The sequence below is a fragment of the Vigna umbellata genome, chromosome 4 (assembly GCF_029865625.1).
Source record: "Vigna umbellata cultivar VRB3 chromosome 4, Vumbellata_1.0, whole genome shotgun sequence".
NCBI classification, from domain to species: Eukaryota; Viridiplantae; Streptophyta; class Magnoliopsida; order Fabales; family Fabaceae; genus Vigna; species Vigna umbellata.
Genome location: NC_142168.1, coordinates 13,077,978 through 13,097,048, shown reverse-complemented (window position 1 = coordinate 13,097,048; position 19,071 = coordinate 13,077,978). Strand labels below are relative to the sequence as shown.

Sequence of the window (19,071 nt, the reverse complement as noted above, 5' to 3'; positions counted from 1 at the left end):
ATCTTAAACTTTACTCACGTCAATGAAGTAGATTAGTGGGATTAGCTTCACTTAATACATTTTTCATTAATAAAAAAAAACAACTTTAACAAATCAAAATTTTAATGTTCATCGTCTGTAGGGGGAAGACTTAGGTTAGTGCATGCACGCACGAGTGGCAGAGATTCTCTGCTTACCTTGCTGTTTTCAAGCTTTTAAAAAACTGAACAATTTCCACCTAAAATCTTACACATGAATTAAATATAGAACATTTTTTCCAATCATTAATTAAATTCAAAATTTTAAAACTTGTACTCAAAGGATTTTCCTGATCAGGTTCTTGCTGTGACATGTATTAATATTGGTATTCAACGTTAAAAAGTATTTAAGTATATCTTCAGTTGTTTCTTTAAATACATTGTAAAATATTTTAATTGAAGTAATGATTGGATGATATGTTTTTATATTCATTTAATACGTACTATAAGAATAAAATATTATAAAAAATAAATTTTTGTATCTTTTTAAGAAAAAAAATAATATCAAATAAATGTAAAATTTTTATATATGTTAAAATATATATTTTTTAATTGTATTCTAAATTTCTAATTTATAACTCTATGTTCCGAATGAGATAGAAATATGTACAGTAGAATGGAATGAGAATAGTTTGGGCCCTGTTTCTTTTCAAAAATGGTTGAAATTTATGTCAAGTGTTTTTTCATGTTTTTGACTGCAATCAAATTATTCGAATATGGAAAAAAAAAACAAGGCAGGAAGAAAAATCCGAGTACTAGAATGCCATTAGCACTACTACTACATAGTACATCCCATTGATAACATTGTTGTACATTGGTTGATGTTATGATATGCATCAAGATAGATAACCAACTAGTTTGTGTCCACCAAAACAAAACCCCTCAATTCCTCACCCACTAGCCATGGGAGAGAAAGAGAAAGAGAAAGAGAAGAGAAACAAGAACAAGAAGCAGAAGCACCAGCACCCCAATGACCAAACCACAAAGCAAAACTCTGATTTCTCCTTCAAGCCAATCTCAGAGGTAAAGGGTATCCGATTTGGAGGGCAGTTCATAGTGAAATCCTTCACAATCAGAAGGGCAAGACCATTGGAGCTTCTCAAGGTTCTTTCTTTCCCACCAACCAACAACACCAACAAACCAAAAGACAAGCTTCCTTTCCCTTCCACCACAGCATTCTTGCCGACCAACTTCACCATCTTGGCTCACCATGCTTGGCACACCCTCACCCTCGGCCTCGGCACCAAGAAGTCCAAGGTTGTTCTTTTTGTGTTTGAAACTGAGGCCATGAAGGCCTCCGTGGACAGAATATGGCCACCGGAGATAGCACTCGGTGATGTCAACAAGAGGCTCATAAGGGGCCTCCATGGATGTGAGATGGCAAGGTTCAAGTTCAGAAAAGGTTGCATAACTTTCTATGTCTACGCTGTTAGACAGGTTGGAAGCTTTGGCTTTTCCTGTGCCGAGGATCTCAGAACCATTCTGCAGTCTGTGGTGGAGCTTAAAGATTTCTTGGATCACACTGCCATGCTTTCCATGCCTCACCAGAGAAGCATCAGTTACTCAGAGTCCCACCCCCAGGTAGCCATGGCTCATTAGGCCAAGCTCTGTGAATCAATCATCATCATCAGTATCAGAGTTTTTATTTTTTTATATATGAATATAGATGTGTCCAAGTGCTTCCTTCTTCTTCACATTAACACCATCCTCATTATTAGGCTGTTAAAAGATAAATATTTTGGCTTAATCTGTTAACTTGGTTTCTAGTCTTTGGAATTTTGGGAGGCTTATTATTGGTTTATTTGTTCATGATCTTGTTTGATCTGTATTTTCCTTTTGAATTTGGGGAAAATGAAAGTGTAATGTAGCGTGAATAATTGGGTACTGAATCGAAGGTTATACAGTGGATGACTGAATCCAGAGGTTGCAATTTTTTGTTGACAACTGCTACACTAATACAAATTTGTCAAAGGGGTTGCAGATTTTGTTTACTTTGTTGTTCTTAGTACCAACAATCTTAAACAACTCCAGACAAACATTTTTTTTCCAGCAATAGTGCACTTGAACTGTCGATAGTTGCAACGTAGGTAAATGTAAATGATTCTGTAAATGTATCTCTGCATATTTTAACCTGAGAACAACTCACTTCCATTACAGTCATCACAAAAACAAGTTTACTAGTTGAAAGTTATGGTAAGAAAAACTTGATTTTGTTCTCTCTGCAGATTAAATGTATCACAACACATTGTAGTTATCACCAAACATAATGTTTCTTGGAAGAAGTTATTCAACTAACGATAGGACACAACTACTGGGTAATAATCAAGAGACAAAAACTGGCCAATTTATGTTTTCTCCTGCAAACTGTTTTGTGGTAAATTGTGCCACTATACTATCTATCCCGTGATCCATGAAATATCATCACAAGAGTATGCCATAAGTAGAAAAATGCCAAATGATTCTGAATTTTGAATATAGGAAGAAAAAATGTTTCTGTCTGTGAAGAATGAGGATTACATTAGATTAAATCATTCTTGAATTTAGATGTGAACATGGTAAAAAGCATTACTGATAGAGTTTTGTTCAGTAGAACAGTGAAGGTAGGATCAATGGAGAAGGAGCAATAGCAATTTGCAACCTTTCCCTATCCATAAAGTTTGTAATGGTTCAGAAAAGTGAAGGAAGAAAAAAAAAAAGAAAGAGACTACATTTCTTTTTCCACTGTGCCCACCTGTGGCTTTAATCATGGTGTGTTAGGACCCATGTCAAATGCAACCTTACTTTAATCTTCACAAGAATAATGGACATTTGGGTGTGTGAATCCTTGCTGCTGCATCATCTGCAAGCACAAAGGCTTCACCTTTACTCATCATTCATATGTTATGTGTGCTGATAAAACTTGATTAGGTTGAGGGGTCATGAGTCCTTTGAGATTGAAGTATTGACCCAATAAATGTTGTAGGGCTGTAGGTGGTGCCACCACTAGGAGGCATTATAGAGTGTCACATGTTGGAACTTAGCAGTACTATGTGCTTATAATATGTGGAAATGGAAACATTTTTTTGCTGGAAAAACTTGTTGGAAAAAAGTTATCTGAGAGATGGTTTTTCCCCTTTGTTTTGTTGTGAAATTGGAACCTTTTTCTGCTGTGTAGCTCATGATACGAATTCACGCCAGACATGGTGCTTCACCACCTTGTTATACCTTAAACTCAGACTTGTATTCTTAATACTCTTTTTAATACGGTAGTTCACAGAGACACCTTTATCTGAAACTCAACCATATATAAGAGTTAATATCACTTTTTATCCAAAGTTTTAAAACAGTCTTCAATTTTATATATTATTAGTAAAATTTATACTCATACTTAAATTTTCAACACATATCTCATTTTTCTTTTTACTCTTTATATGTGACTTTCCAAAGAAAACACGTGTTAAAAGATAATTCACGAATTAACACTTAAAATAAATAAAGTATAAAAAAATAACTGTTAAATATAAACAATAAAATAATCAATCAATTAATAAAGTGTGAGTACTTTTTATTTGCATTATATATACTATTTATAAATTCTAATTTGACAATTCTTTTCAAATGTTCGCATTAATATTTTCATATTTTTAATATAAATTTAAACCGACACAAAAAATTTATTTACCTAATTTGTAAGATTTGATCGCTGTTTTTTATATTTAAATTTAATTTATAATTTCCTGTAAAATTCATATTAGACATTATAACATACTTAGACATTTATGCCAAACTAATACTCTAAAATATATTTATTATTTTTCATTACATAAAAAGTTAATTTATAATTTCTTGTGTGAATACATTTTCATAAATTTAATTACTTCACCATATTAAAATATTGAGTGCTTCTCATTTAATAGAGTTTAAATAAGAATTTGGTGATGTTTGAAGGGATAAACAAGCAAATACAATGTCACTTATTAAAGCTTTTTGGTTTAAGTTTGAGCTTAGAGAAATGCCAATTTATACAAAGTGTTTAGAAAACCAATTTGGGCCTTTCAATTTGGGCTCTATTGTTGTTGTGTCGATTTGAAAGGAAGAAAAGTCCGGTTAAGCAAAGAGAACCGATCGAATAACGGTGAGTTTGGGTCGGGTTGAAGTTTTGATCGACGACGACGTTAAGGTGCTCTCTCATCGTTCAACTCAATTTGGTAATTCTTCGAAACCATCTCTCGTATATCATCTTTAACTCTTCTTTGAATATTCGATTCAGTATTCTCCGTTTGATTCCTTTACTGTTTTCTTAAAATATATATTTCGAAAATTGATTATCGATATGCTTTGACTCAGTTATGACCATCACTTCTTCTTCAATTTTTTATTTATTTTTTCCTTTGACAATATGTTTCGATACTCAAAATCAATTAATGGTTAGGAACTACCGTGATGATGAAATAAAAGTTTTGAATTTGACAAAATAACATTAGTTTTAACTTGTTTTGAATGTTCTATCATACTATTTGTGTAAGTTGAATTGTATGATTCCTTATCTGCTATGCGTTTTTTATTTTTTAACAATGTAATTGAATTCTGTGTGCTTTATGACAGGGGCAAGAAACTGGTAGTAGCAGCAGAATCTGAATAGGAATGGAGTATATGTGCCTTTTGGTCGCCTTCTGTGCGATTGCGATCTTAGGGTTTGTCTTTGTAGTGTTTTTTGAAGCATACAAGAGAAGAAACAACCATCAGTACGCCCTTTTTTATACTATTCTAATATGTGCTTTAAAATGTTGTATGCATATGTGGACTGGGATTATTTATTTGATATTTTCATTTTTTTTTCTAAAGACATATTGAAGTTCCAGCTATTTTTGAAGATCCTAATTCATTGAAACAGGTAAAATGTTTCCCTTAGCACTGTGTTAGAGCTTCTGTAGATATTCAAGATTTTGTAAGCAATACTTTATTTATTTACTTATACTGGGGTTTTCTTTAATAATTATAATTTAGTGAAATAAGTCTGGATTGACAGAATTTAGGAATCCACTTTTTAAATTATCACCCCATTTCAATAGGATTTTTTTTTTTAAACTTTTGAGAGGATTAACTAGTGAATTTGGTATTGCAAACTGGTGACTTTGTTGCTGCGATGGCTTAGGAAATTTGTAATTGTACAACTTTTAGCCATTGAAGATTGCAGATCTAGAGGAAGCGTGTTTTAGCCTATGTTCCTTGTTATAGGATTACCATGGAATTAAACATATACATTACAAGCTAATGATCAAGAAGTGAGAGAAGTTTAACGAAAATATGAAGTATGATCACTTTTGTAATGTTTTCCTTTTATATAATGAATGGACTCAGCACAAAACAGTTGAAAGATATGCCACGTGAGAATAATATTTGATTCAAGGGGAGACCATGTTAGAGGCACCAACTAATTTCTACATAATGACATGCTATACATCTTAGATTTCGTTAGTGCCACAAAAGCTGAAGCTACTGAGTACTGTTCTTCCATAAATGTAACATTGTTATGCTTGAACTATTTAAGTTTAAAATTATGCTGCAGCAAAATTAATCTCAACAAGCACTCTCTAGTTTGAATAGTTTGTTCCTACTAGTTTTAGTTTGAATAGTTTGTTCCTACTAGTTTTCTAATGTTTGTAAGTGAAAATTATTCAAATTGCTCACATCTTTCTCGTTCATCACCAATCTCTGCTCATTCATGATCTGGAGTGGTTGGCCATTTATGGCGTTTCCTTAATCTCTAGTTTTATAATTGAGTTCTAATGTCAATTTCAAGAGGAAGTATTTGTCATTACTGTGCTCCAACATTCTCTTATCTTGCCTTCATTGTGTATGCTGATGGGCTTTTCTAGAAACTAAATAGCAATGTAATTCCGGTTACATATATTTGTATCTTGCACATACATGTTTTTATTTTGTTTTGAGAGGTTTCAAGTTAATGCGCTTTATGAAGGTAGCACCCTGTTGTGAATTTGTTTTGACTGATACTCCTGCACATTTAGGTTCCTTGCCCACATATTGTTGATCCAGCCACAAAGTATATTTCATTGATTATTCCTGCATTCAATGAGGAGCATAGGCTTCCAGGAGCTCTTGATGAAACTATGAAGTAAGTGAAAGCATGGTTTTTTTAACCAGATTTAAGCTTTTATTTTAATACCTATAAAAGGATTTGGGTTTGGTTACAACTGAGTCAGTCTACTTTGGTTGTTCTGTTATGCAAATTTTGTTGGGTGTGTATAATATCGATTGCAATGAGTCTATTAGGCTACTATCATAATTTTATATTCTGTTTTTGCATCTGGGAGAGCACCTGAGAGGATGATCAAGGTATTATTGTATTGTATTATTCAATCATAGATAACTAAAAGTTTGTTACTGAAAGATGAGAACAGCATCACACACTGGAGCCTCTGTCTTGTTATGGAAGGATACCTGCCTAACTTACACTAACCAAACGCATGCCACCAACCCCCATACAAGTCTATATTCTTGTTATTCCTACAGCGAGTAACTTCCATCTTGCTACTAACTCCTAAGAACCCCTGTCTTATTTCTTCTTGGATATGCTTTCCACTTAGTAGGTTTCCTAAGACTTGTGTCCAGCACCGGTTCATAGGCTGATCCACTTCTTCTAGTGCCCATATCAGATGACCACCTCCATCAGTATGTGTGTGTTCTGTGTATTCAATTGTTTCTGTAAGGTGGTTGTTTACACGACAAATGTAATCTGATATGAGCCTCCCGTTCCATAAAAAAGAGAGAGGTGTACAGACAACAATGGTAAGAAGCCAGAAGAAAGGGAAAACCCAAACTTATATGCACTTTCTTCATGGTTGTACTTGTTTAAATTGGTTAGGACTTCATATGCAGAGTGTTGGTGTAATTAATTTCCTATATGCTTCTCGTGTTAAGTAACATAGCATTTATTGTTTAAGTTTGGTGATATGAATGTAATCTATCTATGTCTTAATTTGTAGTTATCTTCAACAGCGTACTTTAAAGGATTCTTCATTTACATATGAGGTACTTCTAGTTCCTTTTATTCTACTACATATTTGTTTTGTCTATATAATCCTGTTTTATTTCCACTCTCTTGGAACTGTTTTAGAATTTTAAATTCTAGCTTATTGTCTAGGGACTATCAATATAGATTTAGTATTGTAAAGAAATGTCTCCATTACATGATGACGATATTTGGTGGAAATAAGAAATGCTTTATTTCACTCATGACCTTACTAATGTGAAGCGAAAGTACTTTCTAATATTCATTGAAATCAGTTTGGCCTAAGATACCATATCTGAAACACTTTGCTCTACTTACTTTCTTCCAGATGCTAACTTTTTTGTGGGTACACGTCCACATTCTCTTCAAAATGGACACTTGAGCAGGTAGTAATTGTTGATGATGGGAGTACCGATGAAACAAAAAGAGTAGCTTTTGAATTTGTGAAGAAATACACAGTAGACAAGGTAAGGGTCATCCTTCTAGGAAGAAACCATGGCAAAGGAGAAGCAATCAGAAAAGTGAGTCTAATTTAAACTATAGTATCTTTAAATATAATCATATCAAAAGTCAAATGCCCCTGTGTCACACCATGCTTATTGATAATTTATTAAGGCTTTCTTCTTTCCTTGAAAGCATTGTATTACAGGGAATGTTGCATTCACGTGGTGAACTACTTCTCATGCTTGATGCCGATGGAGCAACTAAGGTCACAGACCTAGAAAAGCTCGAAAATCAGGTTAATGGAATTCTACAATGGCAGTTTTCATAAATCTTTCAATCAAATCTTAGAACAATATTCTGGTGCCAAATCTTGATATGCATTGTTTAATGCTTTGACATCAGATTCATGCTGTTGCCAAAAGCGAATATCACCAGGGAGATTCAAGCAATAGTGATCCTAGATTTAGAATTTCTGATGTCCCAGTTGCTGTATTTGGTTCAAGAGCTCATCTAGAGGAAAAAGCTTTAGCTACAGTTACGTGTGGGCCTCTTCATTCTTTGTTTTATTGTTGTCATACGCATAGGTCATCTTGGTTGAATAACTTCAATTAATGCTTTCAGAGGAAGTGGTACCGCAATTTTTTGATGAAGGGCTTCCATCTCGTGGTTCTCTTGGCTTCTGGTCCTGGAATTCGTGACACACAGGCAATCTCCTTCTTCATTGACTTTTTCCTTGCATTTTTATATGATACTCCTATTATTGGTATACAGCTTATGTCTACATAGAGACCAAAACTTCACCAGACATGGTAGTTGTGACATCGATGCCTGTTGACATTAGCATGATCGATATTTTCAGTGCTCATCAAGCTTATGGAATGCTTGTGCTTGAACTCATTTATTATATTTGTTGTTGATTTTTGTTCTCTGATATTGACCTAGTACTTCCTCAGTGTGGTTTCAAGATGTTCACAAGGGCTGCAGCTAGGAACCTTTTTTCAAATGTCCGCTTAAAAAGGTAATTCAATATTTTCTTAAATTTTGAAAGGAAATTAATTCATAATTCAGAAATAATAGAAAACCTATTCTTCATACTTAATTTTATTCATGAATTATTTGTACAATTTTTTATTTGTAATTTTCTTGTTCTTTCTTCATTGGTCACTGTCTTTTTTATGGAGGATTCATGATAGCTAATGCATATAAACCCATAAGATGTATATCCTTTACTATAAATGGCTTCTTTAGATTTTCCCATAAGCTAAATTTGATATTTAGAGGAAGCATGATATGAGAAGCAATCTCATGTTATTGACATTTAACAACAGTGAAAATCATACATCCTCAAGAAGATAAAACAAATTTTATTAATGATGGAAATATTGAATAATATTTCTGAAACTTTGGTCTTAACTAAGCGGTATGGTGTAGTGTGATCCATGTAATGGAAACTTAAATGGGATAAAACTTTGACTCAGGTCAGAAAGATAAGTTGATTTTTAAGTTATGGTGGTTTTTCGTTCTAACCAGCTTTCTGCATATTATACCTAATTTGTATGGCCCACATATATGGTGAAAACTTTTGCAACTATCTATAATAGCCTTTATCATTTTCTGCAGGTGGTGCTTTGATGTTGAATTAGTCTTTCTATGCAAAAGGTTTAAGATCCCAATTTCGGAAGTTTCTGTGAATTGGTCTGAGATTCCAGGATCCAAGGTCAATCTTCTGAGTATACCTAACATGCTTTGGGAGCTTGTGCTCATGTCTGTGGGGTACAGGACCGGTATGTGGAGAATTTCTAATTCTACTTGAGTTTCCATGATCAAGAAAGGGAACATTTTCCTATCAAACGAAGAGTCATCTGTTGCTCGAGGGAACATGTATTCTCATACCGGGCTCAGCGGACAATTACGTGATATTTAAAGTTTTTGGGACTGACCACAACCTACCGGTGATGCCGTTGAGTTTTGGGACATGGAGGCATTCTGCTTCTTTGTTTTTCTAGTTTTGCGATTGTACTAGGTAAAAATATACTCAACTAATTATCTGTTACTTTTGACTGGGAATAGTTTTTAATCACACACATTGGTTGTATTTTTCTTACTCAACATTCTACAGATAACTTTTTATGCCTTTCATTTAAAAGAGATTGTCTAAAATCGGTGAGTTGTTGATGCTCTTTTGTTCATCTCTCCTGGATGTAATGTCATGGCTACTGAGATCGTTTTAACACCATGTTAGCAAAGCCGCGTATCGTTCCCATTAGACAACTCTTGTTTTTATTTTTGAGGATTTTGCATTGGCTAATACTCTTGTTTGGTTTCACAGAACCGGAAACCCTGGTTTTATTTGTTGATGGCTTGGTTCTATTAGTTTTGTGACCTGTGCTTTATAAACTCACATTTCTAGATATGAAAACAAACATGTGAGACATTGGTGGATAGTTTGTCTGTGTTAATTGTGTAATCTCGTGCTTCTTAAGCTCACCTTTCGCACAATTCTCTCACTTCTTACACCTGTCACTTAATGACAAAAGTTGTAGAATCTTTCAGAAGTAAGAACGGCAGGTGGAAGAGAACATAGATTCTTTACTAGTCACAAATCTTGATTTATATGCAGTGTTTCAAATGTCAATATTTTCTCCTTTCTCTACTCTGGATATGTATTTCACACTACTCCTATGACTAGCTTAACAAATATTGTTGTTGGAAGTCCCTTTTACTTTTATTTTTTAAATTAAATTTCAATTTTTATGTATTAGTGGGTAAACACGTTTGATACCACAATTTATAAATTTTAATTATAGTGATTTATGCAGTTAAACATGTTTGTTTATCATTTAAATTATATAGAATCGTTATTTATACTTATAATAATGTACAAACTAAAATACTAGTAAGAAAATAACTTGAAATTGAAAATAGATAAACATAAGTTCATGTTCCTTTCATTTTAACTAATACATTATATATGTGACAGTGTGGTAGAAGTTTGTATATACGCACACGTATACACACTATTTAAGTATACGTAGTCAACCATAGATTGAGGAATTGAGATCAATAAACAGTATTTTATAAGTTTACTGAGTCAAAAATCTCGTTGGTCATGAATGAGTAGTTCAAGGCACTCTGTAAACGACATGAACTTTAAGACAAAGACGCTTCAGAAAAACTTGCCTTTGAATAATCATGCTTACATTGTTCCTCTTCCTTTTTCCTACTCACAAGTTGGGTTTATTCATTTATTCTACCTCTCATTACATATGCAACTCCACTTTATAAGAAATACTAGTGCTTTTGGTAATGGAGCAGTTGCGTATATTGCGTATGTACAAACGGAAAGCATAGATTATAATATAATAAAACCAGTTCTCAAAATCTTCGTCACCATTATCTTCAAAATCCTTCCAGAGAAAACTGCAACTATGAGTTCTCCTCTCATCCATGAAATCAAAGGCCAAGCATTTCGGTTCTTGAAGGAAAAGATTAGAACTGCAAGGCTGGTTCTCACTGATGTTACACCAGTACAGTTGTAAGTCTTTTTTTTTCTATGACCTCAGAAATTATTACATGGTTTTATAGCGCCACGTGCTTCAGATTTTTAATTTACCAGTAAATGTAACTCAGTTATGTATCACATGGAGATCAGTTGGGGTCATGATGTTCCTGATGCATGTAATAATTTGTGTTTCAACCCAACCATGCTTTTAAGATATTCAATATTTGAAAATGAAAAAGAGATCGTTCTTCCAAGATGACAAGGACAGTTGAAAAACAATGAACTTCTTTGTCATGGAACCAAATCATTCTTCAAGTTATTTTTTTATTTAAAAATGAAACTAAAAAACCCTTTTTTCGGGATAGTGTGATTCTTCTGACAAGGAAGGAATATATCATCTACTTACTCCAACAAAGTACCAAAGGAACGACATGACTCATTTTGCAGAATAAGTCTTTAGAAACCTGTTAGTACAATTTCTTATTTATTAATATCAAATCAGAGGAATTGGTTTAAACATGTGAAACTGTTGAGCAGAAATGAGATAAATTTCAATTGCAGTAATCCTTTTTGTGTAATCATTTTATTTGTTTTTGGTGCAATCAAACACTTCCTTCTTTTCATGTTTGAGAATGATTTTTTTTTTTTTGTGAGTGTATCTCAAAGAATGACAGAAGAAGCCACCAATGAGAATCCATGGCCACCAGACACACATAGCACGAGTGTAATATCACGAGCAGCCTTCGAAGTGGATGAATATGAGAGAATCGTGGAGATTCTGCATAACAGGTTTCTTGTTTCTTATGTCCTGATTTGGTTATTCTAATCTTAGTCTTATAGTTAAGTGTAATAATTGTGATCTAGTTCTGTGGAGAAAGCAGGTTTTCGAAATTTGATAAAGGGTATTGGAGAGCCTCATACAAGGCTCTTATATTACTGGAACATCTTCTAACTCATGGACCTAAAAGAGTTTCGGAGGAGTTTCAAAGTGACATTGATGTTATTGAAGAGATTGGACAACTTCAGCACATTGATGAGAAAGGGTAGGTGCTGTCTGAACTCAAATACTTGTTTGTGACCTAAACTTTGTTGCATGAATCAAAATGACCCTTGTTACATTGTTCCATTCTGCAGGTTCAACTGGGGTTTGAGTGTTAGAAAATTATCAGAAAGAGTGTTGAAGCTCTTAAGAAACAAGGATTTTCTCAAAGAAGAAAGAGCAACAGCACGTCACCTTTCTCATGCAATCAAAGGGTTTGGAAGTTTTAACCCGCGAAGCTCAGCAATGGATGAAAGGTTAAGTGACTTACCTTCTAAGATTTATGGGAGATGTAACTCTTACTATGATGATCGCCAATATGAAAAATATGATTTCACAAGTTTGGGAAAGAAGCTCAGTGCGGATGGAAATAATAGAGAGCTACAAATTGTTGAAGACATGGACAATTCAAAGCTGCTAAAGCATGAAAATGATTCAAGTTCAGCAGACACAGAAGAACATCATCCTTTCGATGATCAAGAGAAACTGACTGTAGCATCCTTGCTTTCTGTGTGATGATATGTTACAAGAATTTACTTAAGATATATGTATAGTTCTTGAACTAATCATAAGTTTGGACAATGTAGAATCAAGGAAGGTGGTATAAATGGTCACTATTTACGTAACGATGAAATCAGAAATATGGTTACTGATGAGGGAACAAAGATTATTAAGTAATTTGTCTATCTGTTTTCTGTAGGATGGAATCTACTACACAGTTCTTATATTTATGAACACGTGACAAGTTAATTACATTACAGTGCCTTTTGAACCATACAATGATTTTCAGTATTATCCAAAATGCTATATGTTTCTGAAAATTTAGTTAATTGTCAAACTGAGTAATCTAATAAATGAAGATATAAACAACGTTTAAGGAAATCTAAAAATATAGAACACGTTTAAGAAACGTATTTAAAAAATTGAATTAAAAAATATTAAATATCAATAAAGTAAAATATAAATTTTAAAATAACTATCATAAAAAAATATAAATTAGGAAGATGTTTCTTACTTTTAAACATTAGAATAAAAAGTATATATCAAAAGAAAAGGTCAATTTAAATAATTGTATTTAAAAGTACAAGGAGAGATCAAGTTATTTGAAGAATAGATTGTAAACTCTTTGTAATTTCCTTTTATTTTTCTCTGATATAACCATGATAAAAAGTAATGGATTCATAGTCATTAGATAAGACAAATGAAAGATTGGGATTAAAAGTATTTTATAAAACTTGATCCCTCTTAAAATATATTAAGATAGAAAAAATATTATATAAGAAATATATTGGTAGCAGCAGTGTTTTATTCCAGTTATTGTTAATTTGTATCACTTAATGTTTTCTGCGGAGCACCGCACCAATTATTGTTAATTTTCTTCTAGTATTATAGCAGTAGTAGAAAATATAGGGAGTGATAATAAAATTGTAATTGAAAAGATGATGGACTATAATTATGCATACAACGGGTACAAGCGTAGTTTAATAATCCCAGCTAACTCATAAGGCAGAATGAACCAGTCAAAAACTTGTCAAAGTACATGAAAAGAACTGGACCATTTTCAAAAACAACTCTCCTCACCTTCTGCAAATAAATGACCACTCCAACAAGAGAATAACATGAACAGATAACAAAAGCTAGAATGAAAAAGATTACAATCTGCAATGTATTGCTTCCAGACAAATCATCATAGTAGTCTTTCCCTTCAATAAACCTATTTCTCAAGACACTTTAGAAGCACTTTCTGTGAACAATTGATGGGCCAGACTCATCATATTCTGCCTTTGCAATCCACATCTGCACTCAAAACAAGTTTGTGTCATTATTGTGCATAGAAAAATGCATCTCCCACAGTATCATTTAGAGAAAGACAGAAGAATAAAGGAAGAGAACATACCTGCTGGAATGTGCTGAGAGATGCCAGGATGGAACCACCAATCCAGACACTGTACTTCCTCTCAGGTGGTGCTACAACCTTGATCTTCATGCTGCTGGGTGCCAATGCAGAAATTTCCTTGCTCATTCTGTCAGCAATGCCAGGGAACATGGTAGTTCCTCCTGAAAGGACAATGTTACCATAGAGGTCCTTCCTGATATCAACATCGCACTTCATTATGGAATTGTATGTTGTCTCGTGAATGCCAGCAGCTTCCATTCCTATCATGGATGGTTGGAACAGAACCTCCGGACATCTGAAACGCTCATCGCCAATGGTGATGATCTGTCCATCAGGCAACTCATAGCTCTTCTCCACAGATGAGCTGGTCCTTGCTGTCTCGAGTTCTTGTTCATAGTCAAGGGCAATGTAGGACAGCTTTTCTTTAACATCCCTTACAATTTCCCGCTCTGCTGAGGTGGTGAAAGAATAACCACGTTCCGTCAAAATTTTCATCAAGAAATCAGTGAGGTCACGACCAGCCAGATCAAGACGAAGGATGGCATGTGGGAGAGCATAACCCTCATAGATAGGGACAGTGTGGCTGACACCATCACCAGAATCCAACACAATACCTGCAAAGAGAAGGAAAATAAATAAACTCGAAATCAATCACCTGATATATGGAAACTTTATAGCAATTTTCACATTTGCTAAACTATACAACCTAAATCTAATCCAACAACTAAAGATTAGCTTACCAGTTGTACGACCACTTGCATACAGTGAAAGAACGGCCTGGATGGCAACATACATGGCAGGGGTGTTAAAGGTCTCAAACATGATCTGGGTCATCTTCTCACGGTTAGCCTTGGGGTTAAGAGGAGCCTCTGTTAACAGAACTGGATGCTCTTCAGGGGCAACCCGAAGCTCATTATAGAAGGTATGATGCCAAATCTTTTCCATATCATCCCAATTGCTCACAATTCCATGTTCAATTGGGTACTTTAGAGTCAAAATACCCCTCTTAGACTGAGCCTCATCACCAACGTATGCATCTTTTTGACCCATGCCAACCATCACACCAGTGTGACGAGGACGACCTACAATGCTGGGAAACACAGCACGTGGGGCATCATCTCCAGCAAATCCAGCCTACAAAGATTCGTTAAAATTAATTTCTCAATTTCAAATAAGTAACAAAATTAAAATGGTATTCGTATAAAACCAACAGAATTATGTCAGTTACTATTAAACAAATTTGATACAAAATGGTAAGAAAGCTCCAACATGTACCTTGACCATTCCTGTTCCATTGTCACAAACAAGAGGTTGAATATCCTCAGCGTCTGCCATCTTCTAATTTCTGCAGGATAACTGACTAATATTAAGTACAAGTGCACTAATTCTGTAAACACAGCTAATAGAAGACCATAAGGGAAATTTAGAATGAGAAAAGTTCTACATTAATATTGCTTTCCTTCCCTTCCATAGTACATTAGGAACAAGTGACATAAATATCCAAAAACCAAAAATTAGATGATAAGATCACAATTTAATCATACGTTTAGCCTAACCCATTATAATTTAATCTTAATCCTTTTGGTTTATAAACAATAAATGATCTACGAGGACACATGAACAGAAAGCTAAGCCATTACAATAAAGGCATGACAAAAGAAGAATATAAGCTGAAATCTTATACAAACCTTGCATTATTTTTGTTCTAATTTTTATATTACTTAAGTCAGATTAGTCCCACAGCAAGTCATTACAAAATAACATATATCAACACTAAGGATGAGTATATCATGGACAAAGCATCATGTGACAAATTGATTATTGTGTGGTGATATAATTTCACACATCAATATACAGTAGAAACCTTAGGCAATTGATTACCGGCAAATACTTAACACAGAAAAGGACTTGTATCTCAGATTGCATGACAGAAATAAATGTGTTCCAACAGAGTATATCCCAAATAAAGGTAAATACATACTGTACACATACCCACTATAACATCCTACATTCACATATAGATCCTACATTTCTCAGACAAGTGCGGGGATGTTGTTAGAAGAATAAGTTGATGAGACATGCACCATAAGTCATGATAGTTGGTTGTTAGAAAGTTAGGGAACACTTAAAATGTTGCAAATATCCAAAGAAAGGGTCCACAAGTAAAGCATTATTGCATTTCCTTTTCGGTATCTCTTCTTTTAATTTTGGGAGAGAGGGAAGTTTCATACACCTCACCATAATTTTAAACATAACTAATTAATTGCATCACGGCAAAAAAGTATACTAATACAAATCATTGTGTTCTCTCAACCTCAAACAACAATCCAGATTCGTTACCTACTCATCTGAAAACAACTTTTACACAGAACCAAGCCCAACAACCACAGATCCATCCCCATCGACCACAAATCTCAAAGAAACAAACACAACGGTTCATGATGTAACGATTAAAGCCAGTCAAAATAACTATTTCCTTCAAAATAAAAACCATTTCACAAACAACACCCAGATCGATCGATTGAAAAAGACCCAGATTAAGTTTTCTTGAAAAAATAACTTAAAAACATCAGAAAAACCAAAAATCTAACAATAATCCATCTCGCATCCACAAAGAAGTCAGAAAATAAAAGAAAAAACAAAAATTTCTCGCACCCAAAGGAAGAAATCAAAATCCAACACAGCCCGATTGAAATCCAGCTACCCAACAACCAATAAAGGGAGAACAAAGAATGTCTCCATTGGAATTGAGCAAGAAAGCAAAATTGAAAGCTGAAATGGTAAAACGGAAAAGGAAGAAACAGATCCAAGCAAGAAAGAAACGGATCGAGGGTTAGAAACAGACCTTGGGAAGGGAAATGGCGAGGGTGATGGAAGGCAAAGAGCGAGAGAAAATGCAGAGTTAGTGATGAGGGGAAATGAGAGAGAGAGCTGTACCAAGAAAATATGGAAACCGGTATTCAATATAAGAAGCATAAGATGCAATATCAACCGTTGATTTCTCATTTTAAATCAAACAATGATTTCCACGGTGCTTCGTTTTTTTAGTTTTTTGTGCTTCTATTTTTGTTACTGTTTTCTTTCTTCTCCACAAATTTTTTACCCTTTATTTTCTAGCACGCATTTTGTCCTCCCGTTTTATCCTTCACTAAATTGCTAATTTTAGCATCTTAAATTTTTCTTATTTTATTTATTCAAGAGATTAATTCTCATAATCTCTTTTCTAAAACCAAGTTCATTTTATGTGGAATGTCAACTTAATTTTCTCTTTCACATATACCTTACTTTCAGTCTTTATAATTAAATTTTGCTTATAATAATTGTTTAAGAGATCATTTTGTTAGAAATAGTTAGTAGAAGTAACATTCATTTTGAGGAAAACAATAAAGAGTGTTATATAAGTATAATTTCATTTTAAAATCATTAATAACTTAAAATATCTAATCATTTAAAATATTTACATTCTCAAAATATCCTTTGTTTTTAGTTAAAGTTTTCTTTTGTTTATCTTATTTTAAAAAAGAAATTTTTTATTTTTAATTATTATTATACATTTTTTTTCCTTTCATACGAGGTTAATTAGGATATGTCACACCAAACCTCCAATTATTTCATCATTTGCTTTAGAAGTTATATTTTTCTTAAAGAATTTTAAAATTTGATAAAAAAAATTCACTAAATTTCAAAATTCAATGAATTTTAAAATTCACAGAAAGATTTTTTAAAAAATTCAACAAATTTTGAAATTTATTAAAATTTTTAAAAAATCCTTATCAAATTTTAAAGTATACTTTCATCAAATTTTGAAATCTAATTAAGAAAAAATCTTCTATTAGATTTTGAAATGTGATGAAGAAAAATTCATTCATCAAATTTCAAAATTCGATGAAACACAAAAATAGAATATAAAGTTTTTTGAATTACAAATGATAATTTTAAAATTTAAAAATAAAAATTAGAAGTGTAGGATGAACTGATTGAAGATGCAAGGTGAAACAGTCCATTTATCATGCAGTTAAAATAAAGATTGGATTCCAGAAAAAAAAATAAGAAAAAAACTAGCAGTACAAGTAAAAGAGAGTTTATACGAATTATGTTAATTTGGAAGTTATGTAATAATACTCTATTGTTTCTCTTAAACGTATATAAAGGAATGGTGAAGAAAAAGATAAAACACCCCTTTCCCTCTAATAATGGAGTGGCAAGAATGAAAGCTTATGTGGATAGCATTTCATTAGGATATGCAACTTTTTCTAAGATTAACTTTTAATTTAGGATCCACTTTACAATAAAATAAACCCTAATGTTATTTGGGCCCGATTATGCAGCTAGCCAACCACAAATAGTTGTCGAGCACTAAGAACATCTTCAATCCTAACTGAATATGCTCTGTCAAGTCCCTGAAATGCAAGACTAACAGCAAATATTTGAAAGCGAAGGAGAAATAAAGCTCTATAAAAGTACTAATTGCCAGCAAAGCATTGTGTTTAAAATAATACAACATAGGAGAATAAAAGAAAGGGGTGGAAATGGATAATGAACAGCATTAGTAGTTGAGGTTGTTCGTGACATGTAGATAGATGAAGTTAATTATTCAGGCTTTAATTATTGGAGATTTAAAAGTTTATTTACCATATAGGCTTATTAATCAAAAAGTGCTTCAATCTTTAATTACCGGCCGCAAAAAACTGCATTCATTATATTGGTACCAACTGTATTTATAATGAGTTAGTTTAATACATAGTTTATAAATGTATCAAGAGTAGGAGTCAAATTAAATCATGATTTTTAAGGTTGACATAATTGTGAAAAGATTTAATACATATATATATATATATATATATATATATATATATATATATATAACAAATTTGTTTAAAACAGCTTGAATCAGCTAAGTGTATTTTATAGGACAAGTCTTGTAAAATCTTGTGATTGTTAGGAATAAAGAGAAATAAAGAAGATAGAAATTTAAAGTGATTTAATATCTATAATTATATTAAATAATATATTTATATTTTGATGTATATTTCAAACTTTACTGATGATTGTTTATATAGTTAAAAAGAGAATAACATGTCACGATTTTAAACGATGTGAAACTAAATTAAGATCCGTTGTTAACATTATTTTCATACATTGAATTAAGGACTTATTTGT

General features: G+C 33.0%; 4 protein-coding genes across 6 annotated transcripts; 3 read left to right on the top strand and 1 right to left on the bottom strand.

The window, feature by feature from the left end:
• The first annotated feature begins 800 nt into the window (after positions 1-800).
• Positions 801-2,008, top strand: LOC148199278 (uncharacterized). The gene has a single exon (XM_088111913.1). It carries the CDS (start codon positions 921-923, stop codon positions 1,614-1,616), a length of 696 nt encoding a protein of 231 aa, XP_087968039.1. The 5' UTR covers positions 801-920; the 3' UTR covers positions 1,617-2,008.
• Positions 2,009-4,049: 2,041 nt separating this feature from the next.
• On the top strand, positions 4,050-9,577 carry LOC148199277 (uncharacterized). Of its 2 annotated transcripts, none has more exons than XM_088113293.1 (11): positions 4,050-4,204; positions 4,602-4,741; positions 4,842-4,890; positions 6,026-6,132; positions 7,004-7,049; positions 7,416-7,550; positions 7,679-7,768; positions 7,876-8,007; positions 8,095-8,178; positions 8,427-8,491; positions 9,094-9,577. In XM_088113293.1, the coding sequence occupies exons 2-11, from the start codon at positions 4,641-4,643 to the stop codon at positions 9,284-9,286; spliced, it is 1,002 nt and encodes a 333-aa protein (XP_087969419.1). In that variant the 5' UTR covers positions 4,050-4,204; positions 4,602-4,640; the 3' UTR covers positions 9,287-9,577. The 2 variants fall into 2 exon arrangements, with proteins under 2 accessions (XP_087969419.1, XP_087969420.1); XM_088113294.1 differs by lacking the exon at positions 4,050-4,204 and adding an exon at positions 4,499-4,517.
• Positions 9,578-9,811: 234 nt separating this feature from the next.
• On the top strand, positions 9,812-12,749 carry LOC124829398 (ENTH domain-containing protein C794.11c-like). Its single transcript, XM_047302896.2, has 4 exons — positions 9,812-11,008; positions 11,642-11,764; positions 11,857-12,018; positions 12,110-12,749. The coding sequence occupies exons 1-4, from the start codon at positions 10,587-10,589 to the stop codon at positions 12,528-12,530; spliced, it is 1,128 nt and encodes a 375-aa protein (XP_047158852.1). The 5' UTR covers positions 9,812-10,586; the 3' UTR covers positions 12,531-12,749.
• A 690-nt stretch (positions 12,750-13,439) lies between these two features.
• Positions 13,440-16,898, bottom strand: LOC148199276 (actin-11). 2 transcript variants are annotated; one of them, XM_088113400.1, is made up of 5 exons: positions 16,757-16,898; positions 15,187-15,256; positions 14,652-15,045; positions 13,912-14,525; positions 13,440-13,811 (listed from the first exon to the last, which is right to left on the bottom strand). In XM_088113400.1, exons 2-5 carry the CDS (start codon positions 15,244-15,246, stop codon positions 13,746-13,748), a joined length of 1,134 nt encoding a protein of 377 aa, XP_087969526.1. In that variant the 5' UTR covers positions 15,247-15,256; positions 16,757-16,898; the 3' UTR covers positions 13,440-13,745. The 2 variants fall into 2 exon arrangements, with proteins under 2 accessions (XP_087969526.1, XP_087969527.1); XM_088113401.1 differs by having other exon boundaries at positions 15,187-15,267; positions 16,757-16,793.
• Positions 16,899-19,071: the final 2,173 nt, after the last annotated feature.

Coding starts and splice junctions, on each gene's coding strand:
- LOC148199278 (XM_088111913.1), top strand. CDS start 921: ATGGGAGAGAAAGAGAAAGAGAAAGAGAAGAGAAACAAGAACAAGAAG.
- LOC148199277 (XM_088113293.1), top strand. CDS start 4,641: ATGGAGTATATGTGCCTTTTGGTCGCCTTCTGTGCGATTGCGATCTTA. Junction 6,133..7,003: donor GCTCTTGATGAAACTATGAA/GTAAGTGAAAGC, acceptor CTTAATTTGTAG/TTATCTTCAACAGCGTACTT. Junction 7,769..7,875: donor TAGAAAAGCTCGAAAATCAG/GTTAATGGAATT, acceptor CTTTGACATCAG/ATTCATGCTGTTGCCAAAAG.
- LOC124829398 (XM_047302896.2), top strand. CDS start 10,587: ATGAGTAGTTCAAGGCACTCTGTAAACGACATGAACTTTAAGACAAAG. Junction 11,009..11,641: donor GATGTTACACCAGTACAGTT/GTAAGTCTTTTT, acceptor TGTATCTCAAAG/AATGACAGAAGAAGCCACCA. Junction 12,019..12,109: donor CAGCACATTGATGAGAAAGG/GTAGGTGCTGTC, acceptor TCCATTCTGCAG/GTTCAACTGGGGTTTGAGTG.
- LOC148199276 (XM_088113400.1), bottom strand. CDS start 15,246: ATGGCAGACGCTGAGGATATTCAACCTCTTGTTTGTGACAATGGAACA. Junction 15,046..15,186: donor ATGGAACAGGAATGGTCAAG/GTACATGTTGGA, acceptor GAATCTTTGTAG/GCTGGATTTGCTGGAGATGA. Junction 14,526..14,651: donor TGCAAGTGGTCGTACAACTG/GTAAGCTAATCT, acceptor TTCTCTTTGCAG/GTATTGTGTTGGATTCTGGT.